At 47.0% G+C, this 13292-nt stretch overlaps 1 protein-coding gene across 1 annotated transcript in view; it reads left to right on the top strand.

Annotated features, from left to right (window-relative positions):
• The window catches only part of DNAH9 (dynein axonemal heavy chain 9), a 193979-nt gene that overhangs the window by 80459 nt on the left and 100228 nt on the right, over positions 1 to 13292 (top strand). Inside the window, exons 44-48 of the mRNA XM_035561934.2 lie at positions 110 to 229; positions 2268 to 2410; positions 5091 to 5252; positions 6227 to 6460; positions 12829 to 13089. Of these exons, the coding sequence (XP_035417827.1) occupies positions 110 to 229; positions 2268 to 2410; positions 5091 to 5252; positions 6227 to 6460; positions 12829 to 13089 (920 nt within the window). The remainder of the gene's footprint in view (positions 1 to 109; positions 230 to 2267; positions 2411 to 5090; positions 5253 to 6226; positions 6461 to 12828; positions 13090 to 13292) is intronic.

The raw sequence follows: 13292 nt of genomic DNA on the forward strand, positions 1-13292 counted from the left end.
GGGTAATGGGAAGATTCTGAACCAACCTGTTGAGGGTGTGGTGCCTAGCCCACGCTTTGCAGGAGGTAGGTGCAACCCGAAGTCCACTTGCTTTTCAACCTCCAGGCAGACCTGGCGGGCCTGTACCTGAAAGCTGGTGTGAAGAACATAGGCACTGTGTTCCTAATGACCGACATGCAAGTGGCTGACGAGCAGTTCTTGGTGCTGGTAAATGACTTTTTGGCATCAGGTATGTCTTGTGCTGCTTTTATTTCTCCTCTCCCCTTTTTCAATGTGGATTTGCTCATGATAGTATCTAGCGCTCTGGAATATGCTGAAGGGCAATATATGAAGCAAGTTTTGAGTCAAGTTCTAGAGTAGAATTAGCGCTCGGGCCTCCTTAGTGAGGATGCGCTCTATCTGGTTGATTTTTTTTCTTTCTCTGTAGTCTTATACCTAGTTTTTCCTGTACTTCTATGGTATGCTGCCTGTGGATGTTAAGTGATGTCTGTTGTGATATGGCAACTGAGGACAGAGCCAAAGGAACATATCAACAGAAGAGAAGTTTGACTGTGCATCCACATGCTAGTTGTCTGATAAAATAAGATTGCTTCTGGCTAGAACATTTGACTGGAGCATCTGTGAGTCAGTGGATGATGCAGAGCCACCAGATAACCATGTCTGTGGGTGTCATGTGGCTGCTTATCCCGTTCCAGTCCTTTTCCTCTTCATTTTTTTCTGGATGCATTTAAGTTTTTCAGTTGCTGCTTGCCCAAACAATTGCAGAACAGTCTGTCTCCATGCAAACGCCTTGTTTCCATGCAGAATATGGCACGAGTGTGCGCATGTGGGAAGTCCCCATGCACAGGGGAGCATGCAGAGGTGTCACTGTGATTGTGCAAGGTAACCCAGAGAGGGATTATTCCCCAGATTCCCTGGTAAATCACTGCCATAACTGTGTGCCACTTGTTGCCTTATTTATGAGCTGGAGTGGGAAGATACCAGCTGGTTCAGGTGACCCCCATGGATGTTACAGGGTGGAGAGTCGACAGCACAGGAGAGCGTTAGTTTGTCACTCCAGAGTTGACATATGTGGCTATAAATTGGCCAGATGGTTTGAGCAGCAAACAAGTCCTGACTGTGATGAATTCATAACCAGGTGTAATGATGGGATGCTGCGGAGGGTGGCAAGTAGCTCCCACCGTCTTCATTGCCTACTGTAGGTGACACGAGCATCTCATGACTCAAGATAAAGCTCTGCAGTGTTCTGCAGCCAAGGGGCAGGACAGCCTTGCGTTGGGATGTCAAGGTCATCTTACAGCTCCTTTGAAAGGCGTTATGGTTTTTCTGTGGTTGCTTTGTGGGGAAATGGGGACAGGCTGGAAGGTTCAGGGTCCAAGGCAGCAGCGCAGACTTGGAGCCAGACTGAGGAGGTGGCCGTGCAGGGACCCTGCCTCTTGATGATATGAACTGGAGCCACACAGTGTGCGCTGACTGAGCTGGCTTCTTGCTGCTCTCCTTTATCTGCATGCTTGTGTTTTCTTTCTTGTTTCACTTATCATCCTTTAAGAAACCAGAAGAAAATACATATTTTTTTTTATTATAAATCAGCAGATTTCTATTAGTATATTTTCCTAGCTGATTTGTGCTCATATTGATGGTACCTCATTCAATAATGATGATTACAATCAAATCAGATGCCAGAAAGGAAGCAAATAGGTGATAAACTAAGGAACCCTGAGGGGAAAAATAAAATAAAATAAATACAAAAATAAAAAACTTGGTTGGGCATGTTTTTGGCAATCAGTTGTATAACAGTTAACTTTTAGAAATCTTTCAAAAACTTCTACAAGTTCATCTTTTAGAAAGTTTTACTACCCTGGGACTTATTTGAAAGCTATGGAAATGGTATTGAATGGCTGCAGAAACTGTACACGTATCAAATTCATTTGCAAAACTAAAATGATTTCATTATCACATAAAGCATATTAGGTATTTGATTTTTCTGTAATCAAATTAGCACTGTAAATCAGAAAAAAAAAAAAAAAAAGCTTTCTATAGTTTGACTCTATTCTATGGTTGCTTACCCTGGGCTTTTATAAGAAAGTTGGCTCTCACAAGCATTTATTTTTTAGCAGAATGATCTTCTGTGCCACCTTCATGCTGCTGGGGCTCATGGGTCCCTGTTGCGATGGCTTTTCTGTGGGAAGGGAGGCACCCGTTCCACTTTGCCCTAAGACTGCAGCAAAATCCAGGCCAGCAAACCAAACCGTGCCCTCTTCTCCTAGGTGAAATCCCCGACCTCTTCCCAGACGATGAAGTTGAAAACATCATCAATAGTGTGAGGAATGAAGTCAAAGGCCAGGGCCTGGTGGACTCCAGGGACACTTGCTGGAAGTTCTTTATAGAGCGTGTTCGACGACAGCTGAAGGTGAGACAGTGGCTGGGGGACTTTGGATCCTTGCCATCGACCTCTGTGCAGGGGCATGGGCTGGCAATCCTTTGGGCTATGTTGTAGGGACATCAGCCTGCAGCCTAAAGGCTTTTCTGCCTGTTTGTGTTGTGATTCTCTCAGCAAGTACTGAAGCATAAAAATCGCTGTCTGTAGTCATCGCTTTTTGGGCTTTAGACAGCGCTATGGGAGTTGCAAGTTTTCTCCTTCAAGAGCTGAGCAGAACCAGCCTTTCCGTTTTCAAAGCAATGCACTGGGGATTCAGCTGGGGTGCATCAGGACTGAGTCTTGCTGCTTGGATAAGTTGCACAGGGGATCCATCTTCAAGTTGTTGACAATCCATACCCAGAATAATTTAAAAAACATTATCTTAAAACCAGGGCTCTGGGAACTGAGTGGGCATGACATGCATGCAGGATTTCTTCGATTGCAGCCCATATTCCCAGCCTTATAAAGGCCTTATATATATGTCCAAATATCCTAAGACAGTTTTGAGACTTTTCTCAGAATCAGAGAATGGTTCATAGAACGGACCTTAAGGATCATCTAGTTCCAAACCCACCTCCTACCAGACCAGGTTGCTCCAGGCCCCATCCAGCCTGGCCTTGAACACCTCCAGGGATGGGGCACCCACAGCTTCTCTGGGTAGCCTGGGACAGGGCCTCACCACCCTCACAGTAAAGATTGTTTCCGTTATGTCTAATCTAAACCTACTCTCTTTTAGTTTAAAGACATTTCCCCTTGTCCTATCACTACACCCCCTGACACAGAGTCCTTCCTCAGCTTTCATGCAGCTGGTACACTGGAAGGACAGTGCGGATGTGATTTCCTTTAGGCTGATCTGTTTTCCTTGTCTGCCCTTCTCCTTAATGGCATTTAGAGCAGATGGATGGGAAGTGCTGTTTATTGTCTCCACCATTTCATGACGGCATCATGCACTGTGCAGAAAGCTGATTGAACCGTTGCTGGCCCAGGGTGTGCTGATCCTCAGGGAGCAGCACAGCAGTGGGACTTGGCCTGATGGAGCATTAGCACCAGTAAACCTTTTGCCTCAGTGTCTTGGGAGAGCAGTGCAGGTGCAGAAGAGGGCTTTTGTGCATGGGTATCTTCCTGAAGCTTGCCTGGCCCTCAGAGAGCCACACAGAGGTGCCTGAGGCTTATGCTTGAAGGTGTAGGAAGGTTTTCTACATGAGTGTCCCCTGTGTGGGAGCACGCAGTGACTCTGTCAGAGGAGCAGCACTTCTGAGTCCAGCTGCACCTTCTGAGATGGAAGTGAAAGTGGTCGTGTTACAGGCTGGCTTTCATAGCTTCTTAAAAAGTAGTTTTGACTCATGTTGAAGGTGGTGCTACCTTATAGAGATGTCCAAGTCAATGGCAGCCTGCCCCATGGCACTCACGAGGCTGTGCAGGTACCAGCCAGGGCTGACGAGCTGGAGCGGGGTGATTCACTGAGTGAGTTATGTTGCTTCCTACACTGGCTTTTGCTCAGATATTGCTACTTCACTGTGTGGTGTAAACCTGCCCATGTTCTTATTTGTGCCTATTTAGCAGAGCTCATAAATCCAACAAAAGGGGGCTTACAGGAAAAGGCTCGTGATGGATGGTGGCGGCAGATTTTGGTCCTTGTGACTTATTTTGCTGTTAAAGCTGGTGGTGGGCAGCAGAGAGGAAAGGCAAGTTGCCTTGTCCTAACTTCACACCCTAGATGAGGATGCTGCCTCTGGAAAAGGGAGAGGTGGTGCCTTCCTGGGATCAAGGCAGCAGGGGAAGGAAGGACCAGTCTGCAGGGAGAGGCAGGTGGAAGAGGGAAGGATGCAGAACACTGAGAGGACCGAAAAAAGCGCAGGGCTGGGCGGGTACTGAGTAGAGGAGGGAACAGGCCCTTGGCCAAGCCCCAGAGTAATGAAAAAGACATTTTGCAGAGACCCCAAGGCTCTGCAGTTTACTGCAACACAGAAACTTTTAGCAGCCGTTGGGCTGAAAAAAAAAGGCTGGAAAACAAAAGGCCTGCTGCGTGGAAATGCAATGAGCAGGGAAAACACATTCCCAAATGGTTTTACTTCCATTCCACTTTGAGTTTTCCCTATTAAAAAAAAAAAAAAAAGTAAAAGGTAAATAAATAAAGAAATAAACCTGATAAAAACAGACTTTGAGTTTGAGCCACATTAGCCCTTTTCAGAGCTGGCTGTGGGGGAAATGATCCATGCAGACCTGCCTCAAAACCGTGGTCCTGCCAGGAGAATTTAGATCCATTCACTTTAATTCCTTGTTGCACCAATTCAGTCTGGATGCTTGTTCCCTGCTGGGCGAAGCTTTGTGTCACTGCTGTGGTGGTGAAGAGTGGTTATACGAAACCCTGGCTGCAGCCTTGGAAGTGTGCCAGGCTGCTGCTTTTGACCATAGCAGCGCTTAATGCCACTGCTTGTTTTTATTGCAGAGAACAAAAAATGTGTTTACTGCTAGGCTATGCCTTTTCCAGGCCAGGCTCGCTGGCATAAAGTGCAAGGGCTCAAGGATCGAGGTTACTGTACCCTTAGGTGTTGGCGTAAGGTCTCCCTTTGGACGTGGTTGGAGGAGCCCAGGCTGGGCTGTGTGCCTGGAGCCGGGCCTCTGCTCCCAGCCGTGCCTTCTCAGCTTCTCCCTTCTCCGGGCTCCTCAGGTCGCGCTGTGTTTTTCGCCCGTCGGCAGCAAGCTGCGAGTGCGCAGCAGGAGGTTCCCCGCCATCGTGAGCTGCACGGCGATAGACTGGTTCCAGGAGTGGCCGCAGGAGGCCCTCGAGTCTGTCAGCCTCCGCTTCCTGCGCGAGACAGAGGCTGTGGAGGTGAGCATCTCGCCTGGCCCTCAACCAGAGGTGCCCGTGCCATGCCTGGCTTTGAGCTCCTCTGCAGGGTGCAAGCATTGGCGTGGCTGTGCGGTGCTGGTGGCTGCCGGGTGTGGCCGCATCCCTCCGTTCAGTGCAGGCGGTGCACTGTAAGATGAGGAGAGTATTGCAAAGGATGCTCTGCTTGCCTTCCTTGCCCACAGGCTCTTATCCAGGACATCTGGATGACTTTGTAGAGGAATTGCTGGCAGCATCATACTATGTTAAATTTAATTGAACAAAGTTTGTGAAATATGGGCCAGGTGTTTCAGAGAGTAGCATGGACCTTAGCAGAAGCAGGGCCACATCCACCAAGCTCACGTGTATTTATACACTGATGGTATTGTCAGTGAAATGATTGCCTTGCTAGCAAGAAAGGCAGCTTACAAATCAGTGCAGAAAATAACCCAATGCTTCCGATTATTCCAGGGAACAAATGCTTTTCTCTCCACATGGGTATCCGAGAGTCTGTAATTCTCAAGGGCAAAAAGATGTCAAGTTCTTATTGATGAGAACCTGCTACTGGACTAATGGAGATGCAATTCTGTTTGTTTAGTTTTTTGGGACAGAACTTTGGAAGAATAAAGTCTACAGTGTTTCTTTTTATATGTGCACTTTACCCATTTATACAGAAGAAAAGCCCAAATTTCTACTTAAAAGGATGTTATTTTGTAGAGTTGAATGCTAGAAAAATTGCTTGGTATAAGATAAAGTAAGAGATAAAAAGATACAAAAAGAGGTATAAAGTAAATGAGTAGCTGAAGTTATTTTAGAGATAACAAATGAAAAGGGATCAACTCAGATCTGTTATGCCCTGGATTTTTCTGCAGCAGTATAAAATGCTAATAAATTCCTTTATATACGGCACAGGTCTGCACTATGTACAGTTGTTCTGTGTAAAATATTTTCTCCTTGTCTTCTCATCTTACTTTCAGGCTTCAGTGAAAGATTCAATAAGCAAATTCATGGCCTATGTCCACACGACTGTCAATGAGATATCCCGATTATATCTGAGCAATGAACGGCGATATAACTACACCACTCCCAAGTCATTCCTTGAGCAAATCAAGCTCTATCAGAATTTGCTACTGAAAAAGGGCAGGGATTTAACAGCAAAAATGGAGCGACTGGAGAATGGCCTGGAGAAGCTCAACAGCACATCTGCCCAGGTGAGAAAACCCTTTGGGATTAAACACTGCTGGTTTTCCTTGTTTGGTTCAAAGGAGAGCTTTACAGGCTGAAGCTGTACAGCATGTAAAATTTGTGCTAGATCTGGCTCTCGACTGGCTTGAACTGGATTCCTGGAGGAGAAGTTCTGTCCTGTACGGGAAAGAAGGGAAGAGATGTATGTGTCATATCTGCTACTTGGGTGGTGCTAATCTTAAATAAAAGATCACAGAAAATAAAACGAGGCAGGGATACAGCTGGATGCATACATCTTCTTTAAATGGTTGTGTTTCAGCTGCAGTGACAAAATAGCTTGTAAAATACAGGAAGATCATTTATTTTTGGAGTTCCATCCAAGAAATCTAAATAACTTTGGTAAGATTCCTGTATTTTATATTAAATAAAGCATCCTTTTAAAATAAAGCTAATATTCATTTTCCCTTGTGTTATGTTATCTGTCTTGAAGGAAAGCCAGTGCATGTCTGAAATGTAGATTAGCCGTCCTGAAATCCCCTGCTGAAAGCATCACTGGCACGCTTCTGTGGTAACGACTAGATGTTGTTCTGAGTATTTCACAACCTCTCTTCAGTGACTCAAACAGCCTTTCAGAGCTTTGCTGTCTACATCTGTTGCTAAACTCCCATTTTCTCTTCATTTCATATTCTATTAACTCTTATAAATGTTCACTTACAAGCTCCTACTGTGGCAAATGGGCCTCTCCTGAAGCTGCTTCAAAGAAATGCAGAGGTTGGTGTGAATGAAGGACTAGCAGGTTTGACTTCTTTCATATGTGCTCTGGTGGCATAAATCAAGTCTGTCACGCTTAACAGGATAGGTGCCTTACTGGAGATCGATGTAGGGGCTTTATTAGTACCTCTCGACTCCCATAGCCCGTATCTCACATCAAACAGTTGCTTTCTTCATGGTGCAGGGCATGTCTTTGAGGACACAGGAGGGCAGCAGGCATGTTTCATGTCCCCTTTGCAGGTTTTAGTACCTCCTTTGAAAGAATGCAGCTGAGGTTGAACATTAATTAGTGGAGACCTCCCATTGTATCTAGTGAAGCCAGCCCGAGCTGAAAGCACGTGCCCTCCCTGCAAAGCAGACCTTTCATCTACCTTACCCTTGGAGGCAAATAATTGCACTGCCGTGTGTGGTGCTGCTGTTTTTGATGATAGCGCAGTGGTGGGCAAGATGGGTTCTGTCTGTTCTCTGTTGAGAGCACCTGATAGGATCCTGGCCTTTTGAGAGGGAACAAGGCTCAGCAGTGTTGGCTGAATATGGGGACCTTCCTGTGTTCTTCAGGCTTACCTTCACGGGGACGTTGCATTGGCAAGGGTTTCCTGACAAGTCACAACACAGGCGCTGAGCAGTGGTGGATGGGGGGTGAGACGGGAAGCCACAGCACCTGTGGGGCTTCTCTCTCTTGGAGGTTTTGCTGTTGCAAAAATGGTAAAAGAACATAAAGTTCATGTCTGGTAGGAGAAAGGCAGCTTGTGAAGTTGATTAAGATGCAGAGCAGTCAGGACAAATATGTCAAATTTGTATCTAAAATTAGCACTGGGGGCCTAAAATTAAACACCTAAATTATCAGATCTGCGTGACAGTCAAAACTGCTGTTGATTTGAAACCAGAGCGTGGATATTTAATGTTATTGGAAATCTTACCAGAAAGTTTGGTCTTGAATGTGGATTTAAGTGTCTGAATTTTAGCATTCAAACATGGACATGGTTGGGCTTGGTGCTCAGGTGTGCTGGTGGTGCTTGGAAGCGGTAAGCTGTGGGTTTGTGTTTTCCAAGCAGTGAAGGAGGGTTTTGATATCTGGGTGTGACCTGGTTGTGCCTCAGGCCGGAGGACTAGCAGTCCCCTTGTCAGCGTTCCCCAGGCTCCCAGTGCTTGGGTGCCAGTGAGGAGCTAGTTATGAGTTGTTTGTATTTTTATAGACTGTTCAGTGTGGCCTCGGCATGGGGACACGTGCAAATAGCTGCAGGACACTTTTTGACTTAGCCATTCTAGTTTCAGAATAACCTCTCCTCTTCCTTTTCCTCTTTTCCCCCCAGTTCCATTTTTTTCCTTTTGACATTTGGTCTTCTTCTTTTGACCAACTTTTCTTCAAAGGAAATGTTTTTCATTAGCTTGTTAGCCTAACCATCTTTCCCTGAAGATAGTGGCTGTCCTTCTCAGTATGCAGAAAAGCAGAAGATGGCTTCCAGTTATTAGGACATAAGACTTGGGAAGGTTTACGTGATGAGTCATTTGTTTTTTAGTGGTGTTCACTCTGAAGAGGTCAATGCTCTGCTCAGAGCCCATTGCTGAGTAATTTTGAGAATGACTTCAGTTAATATTGCAAATCTGGATTCCAGATTCAAGTCTTGCTTGCTCTATCAATTAATTGCTGACCTCTGTGATGTATTTTGTGTTCTTGAAACAAGGCAGGGACAATCAGATAAAATGAATCTCCTGGGAGTCTGCCCTCCAGGTTTTCTGTTCTTTAATAATTCCTCTTATTCTGTCCTGGTGGTAGGCAAGTACTTCTTCCTTCCCTGTTGGAGTCACAGTACATTACCCTTGAATATCTCATTTGCTTTGTTCTTCCCCTTTCTACCTCACATTACTAATTGCTTATCAGCAACTGTCCAGGACTCAGGAAGCTGCTCGCAGGTTTTTCACATTTCTTACCACAGTTTGAGGCTGAATACTGACCTTTTCTGGCCGGTGATGGTAGTCTGTGTGCTAAGGCACATGCTGGATCTGTCTGCTCACACCTTGATCTGGTTATTATCCTGATGCTGCCTATGGGAAGGAGGGTACTAGTGGTCTCTCCTTGCTTTGGGATGATCGTCTGATGTCATTTTCCATGCCACCTTCATCTCCCTTTGTACTGTTACTCTCTTGTAATTCTTGCTTTCTCCTGCTTACCAGCCATGTGTTACTCAAAAGGAATCTTCTGCTTTCACCAGGGGTGGTAGACACTGGAAAAGTTGGTGGTGTTTGTCTCACCTCCCCTGGATGTGGCAATGAATCTTCTGCAACGTGTATGAGTTTTTATTCATAAAGTATGGTTGCTCCACTGTTAGATGTAAGGGCCTGTGCCTTTGAAGAGGTGTGAATGCCCAGCCCTGTGCTCCTGTTCAGGACATAAAATAGTCTCTTCCTGCCCCTCTGTGTGGAGCTGCTTCTCTCCCTGTGGCCCCAGAGGCCCCGTTGTACATGCCTATGGCCATGTCAGATGCCCCGGCCATGTGCCCCCTTGCCCCTGTGCCTTTTAGTGCCTTCCTGGGCTCTGTCTCACAGACTGATGGGTTTCTGATTTTCAGCCTTCCCATCCCATTGAGTATTTACTGTTTCCTTTGCGCTGAGACCAGATGAATAGGGATTCTTGGCTTCAGTCTCCAGAATGGCTCTTTTATCCTGGTGACAAACCTCTTGTTTGTCTCCATCAGTCTTCATCCTCTCCATCTGAGCACCAGTTCCAAAGAAGAGGTACTGAGTGACGTGATAATATTTTCCGTGCTGTTCTCCGTTTGTATTGTGCTGTTTTGTGCATCACGTTGTTCCCTTCTGGGCTTTGCTGGTAGCCCCAAGCAGGAGCACCACGGAGCTGACTCCAGCATGACCAGAGAAGAACAACCTAGAAATATGCTCAAAGGATTGTGGCTGACCTGCTCCAAATCTGAATGGTTTATAACATTTCTGTATTTTTTGGAGGGAGTGGACTAGGGGTATGGGGTTGTCAGTGCAAGAAGCGAGGCTGTGTGACTGCTGGTGAAGTTCTGGGCTGTGAGAGGGCAGAAGATGGGAGCTATGCTGGGAAGGTTTTCTGCACATCTTTAGATAGTTGATGTTAGTGATGGTCAGGCTTGGCCACCTCTGGGTTTTGGAAACCTAGTTTAATAGCTGGAAATATGACAGGCTTCTGGGCTTTCTGTCGCAAACAAACAACACCCCCCCCCCCCAAAAAAAAAAAAAAAAAGCTCTATGTACAAGAGCTTTTTGGATGGAAGGTCCTTCTTGGTGTGAGAGGTGGGAAGTTTGGTACCTTCTGTTACTGGGAGCTCTGTAGACAGAGGAGAACTTTTCGCGCCTCTGTTCCTAGCAGAGCACTGCTGGGGATGGCTCCACATGCCAGCGACAGGAGTGCATTTATGGCTTCTGCTGTGCCTGTGCCTTCCCAAAGGCAACGGCAGGAGGTCTCCCAGCAGAGTGCCCACTTGTGGGCAGTAGGATGTGCAGAAAGGGAAAAATGGATGTGACAGACTGTGTTTGCTTAAGTATAGTTTGAAGTGAAACTTGTCTGCTGTGCTGACGGGGTGAAACTGGAGGAGTAAGGTCATCAGTTTGCGTTCCTGGCACTACCCCCCAGGAACCTACTGAGGACAGTGAGTTTGATTATTTAGGTATTGCTGATGTTTTTCTATCCACTGCACAAACATTCAAATTGTCCCTGCTCAACTGCATTTGAGCTTTAGCCTCACTGGTAAAAGAAAAAAAAAAAAAAAAATAAAAAAAATTAACACATTCCCAAATCCTGCTGTAGGTAAGGAAGGCTTCAGGTCACCAAACATCCCCTAGATGTGGTGAGCTCTAATGGTTCAGCAGAGCCCCAGGTCCATGTCACAGCTCCAACCAGCACTGTTCTGCTGGGAATTTAACATGTAACCCAAACCAGCTGGGCAGGTGCCTTCTCTGTAGCACACACTTCTGTGCGTCCAGACATTAGGATTTCTTTCAGGCGGAGCCCTAACTGAATTTCCTGCTCTTTTTTAATCCCAACATACGTGCTTGGCTGAAAGCAGGTTTTGTCAGCCTGTTCTCACAGGCTGCACTGGGGGCTGAGTTTACATCTGTTCCTTTTGTAGAGCTGTTGGGAGCTAGTGGGTTTTAATCCCTTGTTTGTCTTGTCCTGGTCGTGTAAACCCATAGAGCTGCCGTTTGTATGTGCATTCCGCATGTGATGACTGATTTGGGGCAGAAGGTCACAAGCCAGATCTACAATCAGCAAAGCCTCCCGCTTCAATTTCCTGCCATCTCAGAAGACTTAGAGCTGCACAAGGGGTTGCTCTCTGTTTGCTGACTGAAGGGATTACGTGCTCCTGCGAGCCTGGAGCCATTTGGATTTACAGGCGCATCTTTGTGCTGGTTAAAACAGCATTGTAGCACTGGGCAGCAGGAGATGGAAATGCAGTGTGCAGTGCAGGAGCACAATGAGATTCCTGAGAAACCGCTCTCGACTTGAAGCTGATGATGAATGTCAATAGCCTCAGTTTATGTGGCTGTTGAATTGTTCTCTCTCGTCTTACATAAAAATGGAATTATCAACAAAAGCAAGTGTCTGACTTTCCTTGTAGTGCTTTTACATGGTAAAGACATACCCAAGAGCTATAAACAATCCTTTATGAGCTCAACCGCAGGACAGTGAAAGACTCCGCAGCCTGCACAGAGGCTTTGTAAAATCATTGAAACAGTTGCTTTTGGAGAGAAAACAGTTGGTTTTAGAGAGAAAGCTTCTGTCCTTAAATGAGAGCCATTGCGAGCATCCCCGTTGTGCAGGCACTTCAGCCATCTCTGGAGGGGGCAGCTGCCCTGCAGGGTGCGAGCAGCCACTTGGTGAGTGCAGGGCAGGGTGCCCGTGGGGTGAGCAGGGGGCTTGGGGAGCGCTGGCTCCTGGTGCGCGGCTCCTCAAATCCAGCACGCAGCAAACACTGCTTGCTCTGTTCGCTGGTGTCGAGGTTGAGAAAAGAAAACGTGAATGGATCGTAGCATGTGTTATCTCATTGCAAAACATTGCAAAGGAATGCCTCCTCTATGGGGTATGCAACGTAACATCAGATCTTGTGTTGAAAGATGTGTGAAGACTGTGTGTGTTTGGCTTGATAATGAGAACAGCTTGCTGCAAGTATCTGGTGGAGCTCCTGTGTTGTGCAAAAATAATTTCAGGCACACCTAACCTGAAGGCTTCCACTTGCCTCAGGGGATCCTGCTAAAAGCAGTGTTTGCTTTGTCCTTGTACCTCTGTCCTGTTGCCAAGCAGAGGCAATGAGCTAGTCTCAGTCAGCATCCTTAGCAGCTCATCCTGCCGGTGCTGCTTTCTTCCTTACTGGGTTCCTCATTGCTTGCAGGCTGCTGCAGTGTGTGCACCATGCACGCTTCTCACTGCCCCTTATCTGAGCAACCTGGAGCAACGGAGAGCTGCAATATCCTGCTGATGGCTAGAAGTACTGCTTTTCTGTGTGCCCAGGGCATTGCTCGCTTTATACATGGGCCCTCAGTGCTGTTGGCTATTGCTCAGCCCCAGTCGAGTGTGAGCCCATGCTGCTGAGCAGGGTGGGGAGCAAGACTCTGAGCATTCGTGTACACGTCTTTTCTCCAGGTGGATGACCTGAAGGCCAAGTTGGCAGCCCAAGAAGCGGAGCTGAAGCAGAAGAACGATGATGCTGACAAGCTGATCCATGTGGTGGGCATGGAGACGGAGAAAGTGAGCAGGGAGAAGGCAGTCGCTGATGAGGAGGAGCAGAAAGTGGCGCTCATCACCCAAGAGGTTGAGCAGAAACAGAAGGACTGTGAAGAGGACCTGGCCAAAGCTGAGCCTGCCCTGGAGGCTGCCCAGGCTGCTCTGAACACCCTCAACAAGGTAGGGCAAGTGCTCGTGTGGAAAGTCAGTACCTCCCTCCCCTCTGCAGTGGGGGCTGTCGCTGCCATCCTCTGGCCCAAGTTTTGGGGCATCACATTGGTCAGGGCGGAGGTGTCAGGACCAGCAGTGCTGAAGCCTGCACATCCCTGCATCGCCAGGATGGCCTGCACATACCTAACATGTCTGTCTGCTGGCGTGTGAGC

The sequence above is a fragment of the Cygnus atratus genome, chromosome 18 (genome assembly GCF_013377495.2).
Source record: "Cygnus atratus isolate AKBS03 ecotype Queensland, Australia chromosome 18, CAtr_DNAZoo_HiC_assembly, whole genome shotgun sequence".
Lineage (NCBI taxonomy): Eukaryota > Metazoa > Chordata > Aves > Anseriformes > Anatidae > Cygnus > Cygnus atratus.